This window comes from Patiria miniata, unplaced genomic scaffold (assembly GCF_015706575.1).
Source record: "Patiria miniata isolate m_02_andy unplaced genomic scaffold, ASM1570657v1 HiC_scaffold_19, whole genome shotgun sequence".
NCBI classification, from domain to species: Eukaryota; Metazoa; Echinodermata; class Asteroidea; order Valvatida; family Asterinidae; genus Patiria; species Patiria miniata.
In genome coordinates, this window is record NW_024037057.1 from 13,282,131 (window position 1) to 13,302,134 (window position 20,004).

A 20,004-nucleotide genomic window follows, 5' to 3' on the forward strand; every position below is an offset into this window, starting at 1 on the left:
TTTGTGAATGGGCTTTTCCAATATGTACCTAATTCTGTCGGCTTGCATTAATGAAAGGGAAACAAAAGCTCAGATTGGTCCAGCGTAATTACGATGTCTTTTGTCATCGAGTCGGTGTAACATCTTCAAGGTGTAACATCACCTTCCAGATAAATCAAACCAAACGGCTCTTTTCAGAGCCACCACATTTTCAAAAAAGAGATTTGAATCCCGACTCAAATAAAAATAATGAACCCTACCCTATTACCCGGAGCAAATAAAAATAATCCCCCTCCCCCAAATAGAACCCCTTATTAAAAAATTGTAGATTAAATAAAACATAATTTACCCTCTCCCTCCTCGGCACAGATTTGATTTAAAAAAAAATGTAAGGTTAAACAAAAATTACAAAGCACCCCATTACAAATCCAAAACAAAATAAACAATCCTAGACTATCCCAAAATTCTCCAAAACGTAATTTCATTCAAAATTATTCACGACCTCCCGTAAATTACTCCCCCCTCCCCCCCAAAAAAAATTCTTAAATTATTTACTTAAATTATAATCAAAACTTTGCCAAAATTGTCTTATTAAAAAACTTATTCATTTGAGCACCAGCACAAAATACGTTAAGCTATTTCGTAACTTTTAAAAAAGGAACCTGCTGGGATGATAAGAAACTGATCACCATCAACGCTGGACATTATGCATACATATGCAAAGCTATGAATAAATGAACTGGTGCACGCCAATGAGCTCGTCCGCTTGCGTGACGTTGAAATCGTCTGACGTTAATATCCAATCACGATGTAAGATTATGAGATCATCACTCATTAGGACACTGACTCATGAGGGCGCTCTACCAAGTTGTAAAATCTACTCAGATCACGGACGGACCGGAAAATCTGGAACGTAAATGACAAAGGTTTCTCGGCCATGTGCTTGAAAACGCTTATCACATTGTCACATTGAAATCTGCAAGACGAAAGGACAATACAATTTAAATGTCTCTCCATGACACAATTTGTGCTGGAGAAATTACTTACTTTGAACATCGAAGTGATCCAAGTCATCCGCCGTTGACTTCTTCCTCATCGATGATCAAGCAATGAAACGTCAGATCTTCGCTTCGTAATGTTTATTTTATTTTCGTTTTGTACATTAAACATTTTGTTTTCACTTGACACAATGAAACATTTTAAACATTATTTTTTATTTGACAAATCACATCACAGAGAGCATGTTCTTAATTGCTTTCAAACAGAAAAAGTCATTGGGTACATTACATACGTTCACAAGCGTGCACAATAGGGCCAATTCAAGGTGAACAATGGACGGGAAACATTGATCGGATATTACGAAATTCGGATACAACGAAAATTTTGGCCGGTCCCGTGGTTTTCGCTATAACGGGAGCCGACTGTATATGGCAGTAAACCAATGAGTAAACCTTTCTCACAAACTTTTTCCATGAGCAAATTTTGGGTTCACAATTTGAACAGAAAATCCTTAAACAGCACAGTGTCTTTCCGGAATGACATCACAGCAACAATGCCCTCAATTGTCCGGAAAAACATGGACAATAATTTTCAATAAAATTAACCAAAAAGGGTGGTCAAATAATCTTCATGCTTTTTTAACACACTGAGTATACAGTGTTTAAAAACGTCGGTGAAGGGAAAAACCTAATTTGAATCTTCATGCATTTAACAAGTTTGAGATGAGTAGAAAGTTGCACGAAATGTGTTCAGAAGAAATATTCATAGCACAGACCCTTTATGCTTGTATTTTTAATTCTTGTCACTACAGCCACTCTGACAGAGAAAACGAATCAGCAGATGAGAAAGAGGATGCTGCAGATAAAGAAGACGGAACGTCTGAGAAGCTGGAGAGAGATGAAGATGTTGACGAGGATGGTGGAGAGGAAGACGGTGATGATGATGAGGATGAGTTAGATGAAGATGACAAGGAAAGTAGCGATAGTGATTCAGAAGATGAAGATGAAACAGGTAAGAATTTGTCTGAAGTTCCAGGAAAACCTCCTTTGCAAATTAACTCATGGCAGCACTATTGTCAGCTTGACAGCAGTATTAAACTAGGGGATTGGAGAGCTATTTATTAAAATGTATATGTACATAGGATTGACAAACCTTTCTCGCACTGTATCGGCAAACACTTAGGAATTGTTCACAAATTGCATACAACCTCAAGGCTCCAAAATCATCCGTTATTTCTTGAATGTGGTCCTTGAAGGGGTGACCACTGCCTCAATCCCGCAAATCCTCCAGCAATCTCTGTCAATATGTTGAGGCAGAGCCAGTGACATCCTGGTGCAGTGCAGAGGATTTCAAGTATAATATAGGCCTAAATTTATGCACTTCTGAGCAAAAACATCACAAGGTCCAGCCCAAGACCTCAAGTGACTCCAGAATCAGCCACACCTATTTGCCATACAGCGACAATCCTTCAAAAACCTCCACTCATCATGTTATGAAGGGTTTGGAGGATTTGGGAAGGTTAGGGTTAACGTACCTTCTTTTGCCATCTTCTCTGCAGCACAATCCCAGCTTCAAGGGGATCTTGCAGACCTCGCCTGTGAGATCAACATCAAACAACGTCTGATTGAAGAACTGGAGACAAGCCAGCGCCGACTGCACACCCTGAAGGCGCAGTACGAGGAGAAAATGATGACGCTTCAAGACAAGATACGAGGGACGGAAATGGAGAGAGACAAGATACTGGCAAATATGGGTAAGCCTTTATCCCTTTCCTTACCACATTATTTGTTGACTTGGCTCTCCCCAGGACCAAATTGTTTGCTCAGTCATGCGGAAATCACTAGAGCGTGCAAAATTGACCAAGAGTCGAAAAGTCTGTTTTTCAACCCAGGTTGTCACTGCCAAGGAGTGTTTAAAATCAAAGGTGTTGTGTGTGAAGCTTGTTCCTTAAAACTGTACTCTTTTATGTGATGTAAAAATCAAGTCCATATGTGCAAAAATAAGAATGTTATGCCTGTTTGTTGACCTGGTCCCATTTATCAAACTGCAAGCCATTTCACCACATCGCCAAATGGCACTCCATACCTCAGAATTCTGAGTGGATACTTCTGAAGTAAATTTCTTTAATTTTTGCTATGGTAACACCACGAGTAAACTACACCATTACAACCATCCGAAAACACTCTTTCAGCTGGTATATGGTTCTTGTATGGGCAGCGAAACGCACCAACATGCTGCTTTTCTGAAAAGTAGTGAATAAATCTGTGAGGTAGCTCAGTGTGTGGTTTCCTTGTCGACAAAAGTCGTCCATGGTACGAAAGGGTTAATGCAATGACCTCTGATAATTTGGAGAATAAACCTTGCAAATTTCAGGCTCTCTGACTGAAACAAGAACACAAGAGAAAGCGGAGAAGATCCGCAAGGAGTTTGAGATCAAACTCAAGAAGCTGACGAGCGAGAAGGAACGAATGCAGAAGGCTTCCAAGGAGCACTCCAAACTACTGAAGAACAAGTCGCAGTTCGAGCGTCAGATGAAGACGCTGACCTCTGACCTTAGTAAAATGAAGGAGACAAAGGTAGGTGTGCTTACTTTACCATTAGCACCAGGGCCCAATTTCATAGAGCTGCTTAAGCAATAAATTTGCTTAAGCACGAAAAAACATTGCTTAGTAAAATTAGGTTACCGGCCAAAACTCCATGTGATGTTCATTGCTTGTGACTGGTATTTAGCTGTTGTTTACTTAGCATAACAATCGCATGGAGTTTTGGCCGGTAACCTGATTTTATTAAGCAAGACGTTTTTGTGCTTAAGCAAATTTTGTGCTTAAGCAGCTCTATGAAATTGGCCCCTGTTCTACTTTATATTAAATCATGAAAATTGTATTTGTTCCCTGAGGAATTCATACAACTACAGAAAGCTATTAGCTTAGGGGAGGGGGTGGGGGAGGGGGGCTGTGAGGGGTACAGGGAGCAACATGCAGGGTGGTTTGGTGTAACACTTCTTTTGACTGGCAATCCGGAACCAAATTATTTTCAGGATGTGAAAAATACTAAAAGTTTGGTTAGCCTGTCTGGACTTAGCATGTAGCAAGTGTCAACTAAAAACAAATTGATTTGGGATAGCCCATATAATGTCAATAAGCCTGGTAGGACCAGGGGTTATTTACATGTAGAGTGAACAGGGAGTCATTTGGCACCGTGTCCGCTTCTCATGAACCAAACAATTGCAGGTTAACCCTAACTCCCAAGCATGATGTACTAGGTATGTACATATGGGAAACTGCACACACATATTTCTGACTTTGATTCTGGAGGTGTGCCAACCCAATGCAAAACACTGTCAGTTCAGGGGTACTGTACTCATCCTGACAGATTCCAACAAAACATGCCGTTGGGGTTTGATGGGTTGAGTTCTGTTGGGGTTAAGGATGTTGTCATTGGATTGTTGCCAACTATATTCAAACTCTATGCCAGTTCAATATTTCAACTGCGCATGTGCAAACTGATATGGGTACTAAGGGATTATTGAACACCCATCAAAGGCGCATGGAGACGGTCGCCTGACGGTCGCGCGTTAATTAATTACGAGCAGAATGGGCGTTCATGTAACATAGCGGAACATCGCGTCAGCGATTTTATGCCGAATCACCTTTGACCTGAATTACACTGTTCTTCATCGAGATAATGTGCTGTACTTCATCGAGTGGCCTACATAAAACAGTGCTTAATGTTAGTGAACAAAAGAGAGGTCAATTGACTCTGTGCGTGAACAGCAGATGACGCTAAGCCCTTTTGTGGGTTTGTGTGCGTAGGTTCTCATGACCTTTGCATTAAAAACATGGACAATCCCGTAGAATCATCGTGTGAGCATCAGGCGCAATGCGGTCAAGAGTCCTCCAAGTTAATCCTCCTAACTTTATCTTTGCAACCGTTGGGGTACTCGGGCATGGAGTCTGTAGATTATGTGACTCCAATTGTGGGAAATACCTTGGCATTCCACGAACTTGACCTTTGATCCTCTCCATGTCATAGGTCAAACTGATGAAACAGATCCGTGAGGAGCAGCAGAGATCCAGACAAAAAGATGTGGCCAGTAGCCGTGCCATCCAGAAACTGAAGAAAGAATCGCTCAAGCATGAAACCAGAATCAAGTCCCTGGAAGCTGAGGCTAAGCAAAAGGAAATAGTCCTCAAGAGAAGACAGGAAGAGGTACTGTTTCACTTTTACATATTCATGAATATTCATGATCTAAAACAGATTGAATTGGTCAGTGCTCAAGACAATAGGAGAGCAAACTGTATAAAATGGTCAGAAGCCAGGAAATGGGAATTCTTATATACATATTCATGACCTAGATTGGATATTTAATTGGTCAGTGTAGAAACTAACTGAACTGAAGGCAGAAAGACTTATTGTTACTCTTCGTAAATATTCATGAATTACATCGGGCACTTTCATTGGTCAGTCCAGAAGATTAAAGATCTGGAAAGGGAAAATGTATTGGTACACTTCATGTATATTCATGAATTACATCGGGCACTTTCATTGGTCAGTCCAAAAGATTAAAAATCTGGAAAGGGAAGAGGTATTGGTACACTTCATGTATATTCATGAGCTAATGTGGACATTTTATTGGTTAGCTCTAAAGACAGCAGGATGCTTGGTAGGAGGAGATAGGTATTGGAATATTCATGCATATTCATTAGCTACCAGTAGGTTTCAGACAATATTAATGAATACTTACAAGCTAGTGGGGAGATGTTCATGTGCTAAAGACAATACATGTATGAGGCAAAAAAAAGAGAGAAATAAACCTCAGGATATGACATGTAGAAGCATTGTTGCATTCATGCATATTCAAGAGTTACATGTAATATGGAGATTTCATTTTTACACTCATGCATATTCAAAACTATTATACATGGAGATTACATTGAACTTCAGTGGATAGCTGAGTTTTATATTATTTACATGGAAATATTGACTGTTCCTATTGATTTCAATTCCACAGGATTTATAAAAACTCAAGTTACTTAATTGTAGCCGTGGTGACTTGGTAGGTTATGTCTGAAAATGATTTCGTCCTATGACTCGTTTTTCTAGGTTAATCATCTTCGCAAGCAGTCCAAGCCCATGTCTGACAAAGTAGCCGGGCGCGTCACAAGTCGTCGCATCCATTCCCAGCAACACCAAGATGCCAAAACTAACGGACCGGCCACCTCGCTGCAGGCCGTCACGGCCGCAAGGCGGAAACACCCGCTGAGCGCCGCGACGCAGAAGAGACGGCACGAGCGGAAAGGGACCAGTGAATATTCCTCCAAGGCTGCAAAGCAGAAATGGATGCAGATTGACAGAAGGGTAACAGGCTCAACTTGTGCTTCCCGATTTGTCCTGAGACGTTATTTATTTTTCTTGCAAATATTTCTCTTTCCTTAAAAGAGAAGTTCTTTTAGGATCTTCCTAAAAGTCAAATAATAGGTAAAAAGCTGTAAGCAAGTCATTGGCTCGAGCAAGCTTGCAGTTTTGAAGTAGAGTCTATCACAAGTCGACTCAAGTCCTCACAGGTCCATCTAAAAGTCCACACAAGTTCATCAGTGAACCTCACAAGTTCATTACAAGTCCTCACAAGTCCTTACAAGTCCACAAGTCCTCACAAGTCCTTACAAGACCAGCACACAAATCCTCACAAGCCCATCACAAGTGCTCATAAGTTCATCAAAAGACCCCAAGAATCCATCACAAGTCATCACAAGTCCATCACACGTCCTCAGGAGTCCATCAAAAGTCCTCACAAGTCCTACAAGTCCATCAGAAATCCTCACAAATCCAAGTCCTCAAAAGTCCATCACAAGTACTCACAAGTCCATGGCAAGTCCATCACAAGTTCATTACAAGTCCTCACAAGTCCACAAGTCCTTACAAGACCAGCACACAAATCCTCACAAGCCCATTACAAGTGCTCATAAGTCCATCACAAAAGTCCTCACGAGTCCATCAAAAGTCCTCATAAGTCCTACAAATCCATCAGAAGTCCTCACAAGTCCTACAAGTCCATCAGAAGTCCTCACAAATCCTCAAAAGTCCATCACAAGTCCACACAAGTCCTCACAAGTCCATGCATGGCCATGGTAAGTCATCACAGGTCCATCAGTCTCGAGTCAAGTCAAAAGCGTTTCAAATGAACTATGACAAAATCAATCCCTTGTTATTGAAATCAGCTGTCTATATGTATACATGATTGACAGTGTTGTGTACCCTTTGTATATGATGTACATGTATCATTTCAGGTGACAGACATAGTAAACCGACGCCAGACGATCACCCACATGGAGCGCGACATGGAACGCTACCTTCACCACCGACAGAGACTCAGCAAGAAACGGGAAAAGACCTTCCGCAGACGAGACGAGGCCATCCGAGCCGGAAAGGATGCCGCAACGATCACAGAGCTGAACGACCAGATAGAAGGAATGAACGCCAATATTGAATATGTGCAGGAACAGATTACGGAATGCCAGGCTAATATCATGGAAGTCATGGAAGGAAAGGTAAGGAATTACGAATTCCAATGGATAGAATGAATGCCAGTATTGAATATGTGCAGGAACAGATTACGGAATGCCAGGCTAATATCATGGAAGTCATGGAAGGAAAGTAAGGAATTACGAATTCCAATGGATAGAATGAATGCCAGTATTGAATATGTGCAGGAACAGATTACAGAATGCCAGGCTAATATCATGGAAGTCATGGAAGGAAAGGTAAGGAATTACAAATTCCAATGGATGGAATGAATGCCAGTATTGAATATGTGCAGGAACAGATTACGGAATGCCAGGCTAATATCATGGAAGTCATGGAAGGAAAGGTAAGGAATTTCGAATTCCAATAGATGGAATGAATGCCAATATTGAATATGTGCAGGAACAGATTACAGAATGCCAGGCTAATATCATGGAAGTCATGGAAGGAAAGGTAAGGAATTACAAATTCCAATGGATGGAATGATTGCCAATATTGAATATGTGCAGGAACAGATTACGGAATGCCAGGCTAATATCATGGAAGTCATGGAAGGAAAGGTAAGGAATTTCGAATTCCAATAGATGGAATGAATGCCAATATTGAATATGTGCAAGAACAGATTACGGAATGCCAGGCTAATATCATGGAAGTCATGGAAGGAAAGGTAATGAATTACAAATTCCAATGGATAGAATGAATGCCAGTATTGAATATGTGCAGGAACAGATTACGGAATGCCAGGCTAATATCATGGAAGTCATGGAAGGAAAGTAAGGAAGTACGAATTCCAATGGATGGAATGAATGCCAGTATTAAATATGTGCAGGAACAGATTACGGGATGCCAGAATAATATCATGGAAGTCATGGAAGGAAAGGTAAGGAATTACGAATTCCAATGGATGGAATGAATGCCAGTATTGAATATGTGCAGGAACAGATTACGGAATGCCAGGCTAATATCATGGAAGTCATGGAAGGAAAGGTAAGGAATTTCGAATTCCAATAGATGGAATGAATGCCAATATTGAATACATGTATGTGCAAGAACAGATTACGGAATGCCAGGCTAATATCATGGAAGTCATGGAAGGAAAGGTAAGGAATTATGAATTCCAATGGATAGAATGAATGCCAGTATTGAATATGTGCAGGAACAGATTACGGAATGCCAGGCTAATATCATGGAAGTCATGGAAGGAAAGTAAGGAATTACGAATTCCAATGGGTGGAATGAATGCCAGTATTGAATATGTGCAGGAACAGATTACAGAATGCCAGGCTAATATCATGGAAGTCATGGAAGGAAAGGTAAGGAATTACGAATTCCAATGGATAGAATGAATGCCAGTATTGAATATGTGCCAGAACAGATTACGGGATGCCAGGCTAATATCATGGAAGTCATGGAAGGAAAGGTAAGGAATTTCAATTCCAATAGATGGAATGAATGCCAGTATTGAATATGTGCAGGAACAGATTACGGAATGCCAGGCTAATATCATTGAAGGAAAGTTAAGGTGCAGGGAAACATGAGACAGATAAAAAGAATGCCATAAGGACTATGTTTAGGAACAGATTATGGAATGTAAGGGATATTTCAAGGAAGTCATGAAAGGAAAGGTAATATTTAAAGTCATGGAATTTTAGGCTTGGCTTCAAAATAACTTCGCAAAGTGTTTGCGAATGTTCGCCCGTTGCTAAGGGCAAGCCAGTATGCAAACTTCGCGGAGCTACTCGTCCGTGCGTGGTTAATGAGGTAGTCATGACTCCTGTGCCTTTGTCATGGTCCTACTAAATAATTCATATAGAGGAGTCTTATTATAGTAATGCAAAGTCAGTGGACATGTGTGCCCAAATATATTGAGGTTTACTTGAGAGAGCGTTCGCGATCAGTTTTGAGAAGTAGCATGTGATCAAACTGTTGATTTTTTAATGCAGAAATGAGTCAAAAACACCATACATGCCATAATAAATTCAAACAGAGTAGCAAGTTTCCGCATGTGGTTAATTTGATTGTAAACAGGTTTTTAGGGTCAATCTGATATCATATGCTAAGTGAGTTCGTTATACTGAAATAATTTATAAATAGTCAGGTTTTTTTTACATGTAAGTGAATTCGTTATACTGAAATAATTTATAAATAGTCAGGTTTTTTTTAAACTCTATTAATTGCTTTCATTACTTGATTATTTGTTTCACCACAGGAGGGGACATGGGTATGTGAAAATGAGTTTTTTTTTCAAACATTAAAATGTGTTTGATAGATTTTATTTCTGTGTGAACCACGGTATCACGTTGCTTTTTACACACATGTATGTTTTAGATGTGTACAAAATCTCACTTATTTCCCAATCAGTTTGATTTTAGTTTTCCTGTCCGTATCTTCATGAGTGAAAACCATGGTGCCAACCCAGTACAACCCCATTCAATGTTTAGCGTTGCTTGCCCTCAGAATATTTGATTTTTGTTCTCATCATTTTTTGGCTACATGTACTTTAGCCAGTGCAGTATTAAATGTACTTTATTTTTCTGTGGAGTGTGAACTGTATCATATGTTGCATGCTTGATTCGTCTTTGTGATTTCATTGCTGCGTCATGAACTTTTTCTTTGATTAGACTAGTTGATATTTGTTTGCAAGTTTTGAACATATATATGTAGATACATGTATCAAAGTGTGTTTGTTGAAGGAATGTTTATAAACATCATGAATGCACAATTTGTGTATATTCTGCAAATTCAATATCAAATGTGAGGCGTTCTGGCAAAATAAGACAGAACTGGGCATAGGCCATAGTGGAGAAAAATGTAAAAAATATCTAGGTGGCAATGTTTTTTTTTTGATTTTCAAATTTGTAATCTCTGATACATTGTATGTCTACTTACCCTTTTTGTAAAGAAATTCTATAAAAATCCTGAAAAAATGTTTTAAGGATAAAAAATAGGCCTCGTTCATATTAACCACTACAACACATTACTCAAAACTTGGAAGACCTTTTTCTCTGTATTTTACAATGTACTTTTTGGACTTTGGACATTTCAATAAATGCAAACTTTAAACAGCCATAACTTGCCAACAGAATGTCCAATTGAAGTGCAACAGACAGTAAAAGAGAATCTTATTCTCTTTCCTACATCGACAAACTCTCATTTCAACCTCTGCCAAGTTGTGTCTCATTTTGCCAGAAAGTCTCACAAATAATCAATTATCCATTTGAAAGATTTTGTCCATTGCTTACTTGTAAATGTAATATGAACTCCAGTGAACAAACAATACTGGAAGATGGCGCGTTTTTAGCACTTTTTTACGCACTTGTTCACACGTGTACACCCAAAGTACGCATCGGCTGTTTTAATTTTAACCAATAGCGTTTTGATTGGTACTACGATGTACATCATTCAGTTTTTTAAGTCTGCATATAAACACATGTACAACATTAGTCTCTAAAACAAGCCACTCTTTGATTTTCTAACCGACAGGATGAGGTGGATGCTGGTGATGCCGCTGCCGTCATTGACACTTGCTGCTTGCAGGAGGCTAAGTACATGCTGGAACACTTCCTCCAACTCACTATCAATAAGGTAGAATACATTGGTTACAAGGAGAAAATTGGAGGGGCTTACACATGTATATTTTGAATGCTACTTGCAGGAGGCTAATACATGCTGGGACACTTCGTACAACTTACTATCAATAATGCAGCATCCATGGGTCATGTGGGTTAAGGAGAAAAACGGGAGGGGCTCATTGAACTTTTAGGAGGCTGAATACACCCAGCTACACATCCTCCAGTTTACTATCTATAATGTTTGAAACATACACTGTACACAGTAGAATCCATGGGTCGCAAGGGAAAAAAGGTGGGGCTTATTATCTTTTTGGAATGCTGCTTGCAGGCTAACTACCATGCTGAAACAATTCCTCCAGGTCACTATCATGGGTTTGAAATTCTTATCGCATGGATTCTTCTGTAAGAGATACGAGGAGGGAAGGGCGGGGCATATTGAGATTTTTCAATTGTGTAACCCCTTCTCCAGCTCACTATCTACAAGGTTTGAAACAGTCACAGTAGACTCCGTGAGTCGACAGCCTTGGTACATTTCAGTGCATTTAGGAGATAATGGGAAAGGACTCCACTACGACACTGCCATTTAACTAGTGCAGTACCCTTATCAAAACATGCCTGCGATCGTCCCCTTCAAGAACTGGTCAAGCCCAAACAGCCAACCACCATTTGCACGTGTGTTAACCTGTACCCGTGTCCTGGTATAGAGTGCATTGCCCGTTCAAAATGTGCAGCAGTGCCTGGCGCAGTACGTTTGTATGGTGTAGGCCTCCAAATATGCTGCTTTTTTGCAGCTTCTTTGAGAACCGCTGATACAAACAACTTCAAACTTGCAACTGCAAATGCTTGGGTGCTGAGCAATACACCTGCCGATTTCAACTTCATACAGTGCCTGGTTCTGGCGATAATCGAAAGACCCACAGATATACTAGACACACAGACTCATAGAGATTCCTGGAATTATTATAGTAAGATGTTGACTCACCTGGATCATTTCTGAAACTTTGGCATTAGCCTCCAGCATTGGCTTCATTTGGGGTCCAAAAACCATTCAAAGCAAAGCTCATACCAAAATGAAACTACCCCAAATATTGGCTCTGTCAGGGGTCGATTTAGAAAATAATAGTTACATGCACAACTGAGATTTTTTTCTCGAAAATGGGCTGAAAAACAGAACATTTTGCATACACAGACAACATTATACATGCACAGAGCCAAAGTTACATGTGTCTGTGCATGTAAAACCCCTCTACATTGTAAATCGACTCCTGGGCCCCGTCATATCGTTAGATGTTCCTGAAGCATAAAATGAACATAATTAGAACATGAAGTGTGGAGCCTGAATCCCAGTCTGGAGATGAAACCTTAGTTTTCAGAAATGGCTCTAGTCGGGTACCTTTCCTCTGCTCTCCAGGGCCAGCATGCCTCTCAGAAGGAATCCCAAGTCAAGGAGTTGGAAGCCAAACTTCACCAGGAGGAGCAGAATAGCTTCCTACAGCAGCAGTTGCTGCAGCATGTTTTGTCAGGTCAGGACCTGGACGTGGAGTTTGACGGCCTGTATATGCACCCAGAGCCGGAGAGCAGCAGTAGTGCTGAAAGCTCAAGAGCGCCCTCGCCTGTCGAATCCAGGTCAGTTGATTTTCATGAAAGAAAAAACAGGGGCACCCCAATAGCAGGCAATATTCTCCTTTTATTGGGAATTTCTGATAGCCCATTTGAGCATAGCCCCATAAATGTGGTTCATATACTGGATTTCCTCCGTATATTCCAATGATACCAAATTTATTTCTGTAGCTTAATTTATTCGAAGATATGACGCAGGAACTTCAACAGTGTCCTGCCAAGTTTCGCTACCCTCATTTCGAGAAAACTGGCTTTAAAAAAAAAAAGACACGCATTGCACCACCAACGGCAGTGAAAAACGTTCTTCAGCTTTTCCACTTATTTTGGTATTTTTTTCCCAACAAAATGCATAGTGTGAATCTTGGATACCTTGGCTACTCAAAGATACAAAACAATATCAATTTTGTCATGATTTTTGTAGTATATTTGACTTTCAGGCATTGATCACTCAAAACAAGATTTTGGGGGACATTCCTCATTTTGCCTCAGTATGTCACAGATGTGCACAAAATTAACCAACTATTTCCCAGTTTCTGGCTTCAGTTGAATTATAACAAAAGTTCATTTCAAGTTGAGCAGCATTTGTTCTCCCAAATGAATTCGAGATTTAAAAAAAAAAAACTTTTGTAAGCAGATCATGGACAGGGTTTTGAATAATCCAAAGTTGAATGACTTTTTAAATGAATGTTGAAATGAAATAAACTCTATTTCAATTTTGTACCACCTTCCACATACTGTTCTGTTAGTACCAATCAAGCTTTTCATTTCTACATGTGTGTCTATATCATTGTTCTTAAAGGGTGCTACCATACATGTTCATGTATACATTGTACTGTCTCTTCTAATAAAGCCACTTTTATGTCTGTTTATATGTTGTTTTTTCAGTATCACATTCTCTTTCTCACAGTTTGTGTGGTATGTATCTTGTATGTTTTCACTGGCTCTGTTCTTGTAAGCTTTGTTTTGGTGCCTTCTTCGTTTGTTCATTTTTCACGGCGTGATAAAATGTTCCAACAAGGAAATGATATACATAAATATAAATAAACCAGGGTTGTGCATCGAAACTGGGTACCCGAGTACCCGACCGTAGAAGTCAGGGATCTGGAACCTGTATCATGGGATCTGGAACCCGTATCATGGGATCTGGAACCCGTATCATGGGATCTGGAACCCGTATCATGGGATCTGAAACCCGTATCATGGGATCTGGAACCCGTATCATGGGATCTGGAACCCGTATTATGGGATCTGGAACCCGTATCCAAGTTTACAAATAACCTCTCAGACAGTGAAAAAGAAAGGTTGTGAATGTCATTTTCAAAGTGAAAGCAGGGGTACATGGTAAAACAAAACATAATTTGTGTGTATGATGCTCGCGAAACTTGCAGCTTTTGCCATAAAGCTGTAGAGCTCACTAGCTGTACACACTTGTATTCATGGTATTCACCGAACCAATGTGGCAATATTAACATGCGGATCTTTATGAAAAATCAGAACAGCAACTTTTGAGATGTACCAGTAAATTTTGGGGTTGGGTTTCTTTATTGGGTTTTGATCCGTGTTTTGTCAATCTGGTACCTGGTTCCCGTACTACCCGTAAATGTAGGTAGGCATACACCGCGTTATGGGGAAGTTTTTTATTGTTAGGCAAATTAGGACCGAGTTATGGGGACTTTCTGCTGTCCCCATAGCATTTTCGGTCCCCACAAATACCTTGCACAGACGAGTGTAAGTCCCCACAATTACGGAACAAGAATTTACATACACACCCCTAAATGCACCGGTAACTGTAAACTGCAGTCAAAAATGTGTGTAGTCAAAATTTGCTACATGTACTTCAGCATTAATTTTTTTTTCAATCCAATGCAAATATCATTGGTGAATGTGTACGTTGTAATGTAACTCCATGTACTTGTTCAATGTACTGATTTGCGCAAAACTTTGCGAAAATGCATGACTTCCAATATACCGGTATGTTTTCATTACATGCACATGTAGATTGAACGTTGTGATATTATCTTTCTAATTTTGCTTCTTTTTCACTTTTCCCATCCTTTGCTTTTCCTGATTCTCTTGTGACTTGTATTGTCCTTTTCCTACACCAAATTGTGTCTGTTGTATCTTTCTGCCATTTTCATCCATTGTCATTCTCAACTTCCACGGTTCGTTGACATTTCCAAACATCTGTATGTGAACGTGCCCGGCATAAAACAATCGCCATCATGTTGCCTGTTTTGATCTTGCGTTTGTCTTTCACATATTTGGTACTGACTTGTCTTTGCATTGCAAATCTGATCTTATTTGGGAATAACGCATTATGGCATTAATTAATCATTTCAATGTTTTGAATGTGAATGTTAATACATTATCATCCCATTGCTATCTATGTATTGATGTTTCAACATTTGATAACATGTTTTTTTTCATCTGCTGTTTTACCCACAATTTTGTCATTTTCAATTTAAAAAAAAATTGATACTGTTTTTTTTTTTCACAATGCATTTTCTGATTCTGGTTCTGTGCCCAACAATGGTATCGACATTTGCAAAAACGACTCATTTTATCCCGAAACCCCCCCCCCCCCCCAAAAAAAAAATCTGGGTTGTTTTTTTTCATTCCCAACCATGATCTCATTGATCCTGTGTTAATCTTATGTTCATCCTGTGTTAATCGTATGTTAATCCTATGTTAATCTTATGTTAATCCTGTGTTAATCTTATGTTAATCTTATTTACTCCAACGATCTGAACTCTAATTTCATAATCCGAATTGTTCAACTGACCCCGACTGACACGATCCAACTTTTTATGACGCCATCCATTATCACCTTTTGGTGTGATAAACTTTGGACTTGAACAATCTTACAAATTTGCTTTAAAAATTTGATTCAATATTTTGACTATACTAAAAAAATGTACAGTTGGTTTTCAGTTATCATCATCGCCTTATTTGTCCTACTTCTGCTGATGTTCTATGCAGTCAGATGCCTTCTCGTCAAAACTAAAAAGTGAAATGGATTACAACTGAGTGGGGAAGGGGGTTTCTCCCTCCCCCCCCCCCATAAGCCATTTGCGAATAACCTATACCCTTTGAGAGTAAAATTTGAATAACACCTGGTACACTGACTTGCTCATAATGCTTGGCACGTGTTATTAACTTTGAATTCTCCAGACCAAAGACATTGTTGCTATATCACATACATGTACTTCAGGGCAAGCTCTTGCATAGTTACATAAGAGACGCTCAGCACCAATACAGTCGAACCCTCTTAAAGGGAAAATACAACATTTGCAAACATCAAAAAATAAAACTACCAAATCATTTTGAAATACCTTGCTGGACTGTTAGTGAATGACAGTGTAAAGCATCCTGTAAAATCATGGCACCCGGTATACTGTCATTTTCAAGAAAAGTGGTATTTTTGTATCAATTTCCAACGCTGATCGGCCGATCAGCGTTGGAAAAAAACTGGATTTTTTTCAAATACTGGCCCCAATTGACCATCGCACTTGTTTGCAATCGATTACAAACCTATGAACGGGTACGAGCCAGCTAGACTGGTTCCCTGACCTTACAATTCCCCAATGAATGTAAACTGCTCTGTTTCTTCTTATATGGAGTCAGGGAACCAGACTACAGGAAAACGATTGTTTTTCTTCTTTTTTTATAGCATTTTCGAACCCAAAACCTCAAAAAAGTCAGTGTAACTATATTTGCTATATATTTCCAACCCCCCAATTCCATCCATTTCTGAAAATTACAGCAAAAGCAAATGATGTATTATATTCCCTTTAAGAAGAGCTCTGTTAATACAAGGTGCTGCTTATAACAAGCAAAAATTTAGGTCCCAAGTCTTTGTTTTTCTTTGTTTTTCAATACTGTTAATACAAGGTACCTGTTGTAACAAGGTAATTTGTCAAGTCCCAAGGACCTTGTTATAAAGGTGTTCGACTGTACACTGTTCACAATGGGTGAGAATGGTTTAAAGACTCCAGACCATTGCGGAGCTTGGGGGTTGCTACATTGTAGCATAAAGGCTTGCCCTGAGTCACATGATATAGCAACAGTCTCTTTGGTCTGGAAAATTCAAAGTTTATTAAAGGGAATGTACAACATTTGTTTTTGCTGCAATTTTCAGAAATAAATGGATTTGGAGGATTAGTATGTGTTAGCAAATGTTGTTAAAGTGACTTGTTTCACGTTTTGGACTTGTAGATGTTGGAAAAACCAAGAAAACCATTCATGTTCTTGTAGTCTGGTTCCCAGACCCCACTTAAGATGAAACGGAGAATTTATAGACTTTTGGGAATTGTAAGAGCAGAGAGTCAGTCTAGTAGGCTTGTACCCCTTCACAGTTAAATCAATTGCAAAGAAAACACGGAATAACTAATTATGAAAAATTAGGAGCAGTTTTGAAAAAAAGCCAGTTTTCTCAAACGCTGGTCGGCCGACCAGCGTTGGAAAAATACCATTTTTCTTGAAAATGTCAGCACACCAGGAGCCACGATTTACAGGATGCTTTAGACTGTCATTCCCTAACAATCCAGCAAGGTATTTAGTGATAATTTGGTCATTTCGTTTTGTAATGTTTGCAAATGTTGTATCTTCCCTTTAAATGTGCCAAGTCAGGGCACCAGATAATACTCTGGATTTAATTCACAAATGGCTTATTGTCTTCCTCCTCCCCCCAGTTCCCCACCCCCCCAAGAAAATCACTGAATAAATAAAGACTGGAAACCATCTAAAATGGCCCTAAAATGGGGTGATACAAAATGTATAACATACATGTACATGTAAATACATAAATGAATTGTTTTGCACAACGACCCCCAAGCGCAGAATGATTCCCCCCCCCCCCCCCCCCGAAGAAAAAAACCTAAAATTTCTTTACCTCTCACTCGCCCCCAAAATTGTGGTATGGCGCTGCCACTGGGTGTGGGTACCGGTTGACATAATGTGAAGTACAGTACGCATGACTAATGTTATTGTCGATGTGCACAAACCTATAGGGTCTTCACATGTGTGTCGGGTGTCATTGGTTGTGCATTCAAGTGTCCCTCCCAGTGGTCTCCCCCAACTCTCCCTTTGTAACCGTTGAGGGGGTACTTGTGTGTGGAGTACATTTTAGGGTAGAAATAATTTTCCAGCATTAGGCCAACAAAAAAAAATATTCGGTCTCTGGTCAGACCAAAGTTCCAGAATTGACGCGGCCACGCGGCTTTTTTTTTTTTTTTTTTGCTTTTTTTTTTTTTTTCTTCAAGCTTGGATTGTACAGACAAGGTGGGTACTATTTTGCTTTTTTGGTGTCCTCATGTACACTGGTGTCCTTAATTTGCCTTGGTGCTTTCGATCATTTGCCTTGGTGCAATTTCCCATTCCTTGGTGCTCTTTGGTAAAAAAAATTGAGGAGGTGCGGAAATAGAGGGCGCTGTTGGAGCTACCGCGGAACATTTTGGAAAAAAAAAAGATCGACGCGCATGATTAAAATCGACGCGCGCGCTGACCAGAGACCGAATTATTTTTTTTTTGGCCTTACATACAGTAACAGATTTATTTGGAATAAGGCAAAAAAAAACAAATACACATGTAGTCAGTCTCTGGTCAGCACGAGACTCGATTTTGATCATGCGCGTCAATCTTTTTTTCTTCAAATTTTCCGTGGTAGCTACAACAGCGACCTCTATTGCCGCACTGTGGTACCTCAAATCTCTGTACCAAGGAGCACAGAGGAATGGGGAAATTGCACCAAGGCAAATGATGGAGGGCACCAATGTATAATGAGGATGCAAAATAGTACCCACCTTGTCTGTACAATCCAAGCTTGCAAAAAAAAATTAAAATTAAAAAAAAAGTTGTTGCCGCATCAATTCCGGAACTTTGGTCTGACCAGAGACCGGCTATTTTTTTGGGGGGGGCCTAATATCACTACACATGCCTAAGGTTTTTATATTTTATGAAGCCTGCCCCTTGGAAAATCATCCAAATGAAAGGAAAATGTAGTAATTTTGAAATTGTATTGGTTATTGGTACAGGACCAAATAATGCATGAAAATTTGAGATTTTTTAAAAGAATTTTGTATATTTGCTAATTATAATACAACATGTACACAAATGTATACTATATAAACATAACATTTATTATAAACATGTATTTTCTGTCTTCCCCTGTTTTAATTTTTTTTTAAAGAATGAAACTTCTCCTTATCAGGGAATTTCGTACAAATAATTGTAGGTTTTTATTGTGCAATTATTAGTTCTAAATGTAGCTCAGGGAAAATCAATACAAATTTGTAATTTTGAAATTATGTACAGTATACCGGTACATGTAGTTCATACAGACCATTTCCCTTGTGACGTCACACCGACAGGAAACCGATAGGCAACACAAAGATTTCGGCATCTTTTTCCCATATGATACAGTTATGTCCATACTTAAAGAGGTTGTGGAATGCTCAAAGACATTTCCGTCATTTTTCGGGTATATGTAGCCTAAGGTGTGATGAAATAAAAATGACTATTGTTTCTGTCATAAAATGAGTAAAAAAGGTACTTTTGAGAGCTGTTTTTCAAGTCCTGTCATGCCTGTTTCGACCCGAACGTGCAATTTGTGTAAAAGTCGTCGTTGCGGGCAGCAAACAAAACACATTAAATCGTGACGTAACAAACAGGACTCCCCATGCAGAGTAGCATATACGAGTGTTTATTACGTCACGATTTACTGTGTTTTGTTTGCTGCCCGCAACGACAACTTTTACACAAATTGCACGTTCGGGTCGAAACAGGACCTGAAAAACAGCTGTCAAAAGTACCTTTTGTACTCATTTCATGACAGAAACAATAGTCGTTTTTATTTCATCACACCTTAGGCTACATATACCCGAAAAATGACGGAAATGTCTTCGAGCATTCCACAACCTCTTTAAAACCACTCATACATGTACTATGCAAGAGAGTAACCGGTATACATGTATGCAGTCCAGAAGAACATAGTTTTCTGAAAGTGTGCATCACTATCCAATATTTATCTGATCATGTAATACATACAGTATGCCTTTATGATGACAAATGCAGTAACAAATGCGTATAATTGAAGCGATATTACGATGTGCGTAGTTGCATGTTGACTATAACTAGAGAGGAATTTGAATAAATGCATAATGTATACAGAGAAATTTTGTGCAGACAAAGTACCAGTATACATGTAGGTACACAAGTTGTGTCCACTTGTTTGCATTGTTGTAGAACTCGTACTGTACTTGGTACTTTTTTCGCACCAATGAGAATGTACTTGTACTTGTGGTAAAGTACTCGC

The 20,004-nt window shown here is 39.4% G+C and overlaps 1 protein-coding gene across 1 annotated transcript in view; it reads left to right on the forward strand.

Moving 5' to 3' along the window:
- The window catches only part of LOC119725846 (kinesin-like protein KIF21A), a 60,382-nt gene that overhangs the window by 29,766 nt on the left and 10,612 nt on the right, over positions 1 to 20,004 (forward strand). The window contains exons 14-21 of the mRNA XM_038197438.1: positions 1,790 to 1,989; positions 2,537 to 2,731; positions 3,352 to 3,554; positions 5,011 to 5,187; positions 6,082 to 6,336; positions 7,266 to 7,526; positions 10,984 to 11,085; positions 12,484 to 12,698. Coding sequence (XP_038053366.1) covers positions 1,790 to 1,989; positions 2,537 to 2,731; positions 3,352 to 3,554; positions 5,011 to 5,187; positions 6,082 to 6,336; positions 7,266 to 7,526; positions 10,984 to 11,085; positions 12,484 to 12,698 — 1,608 coding nt within the window. The remainder of the gene's footprint in view (positions 1 to 1,789; positions 1,990 to 2,536; positions 2,732 to 3,351; positions 3,555 to 5,010; positions 5,188 to 6,081; positions 6,337 to 7,265; positions 7,527 to 10,983; positions 11,086 to 12,483; positions 12,699 to 20,004) is intronic.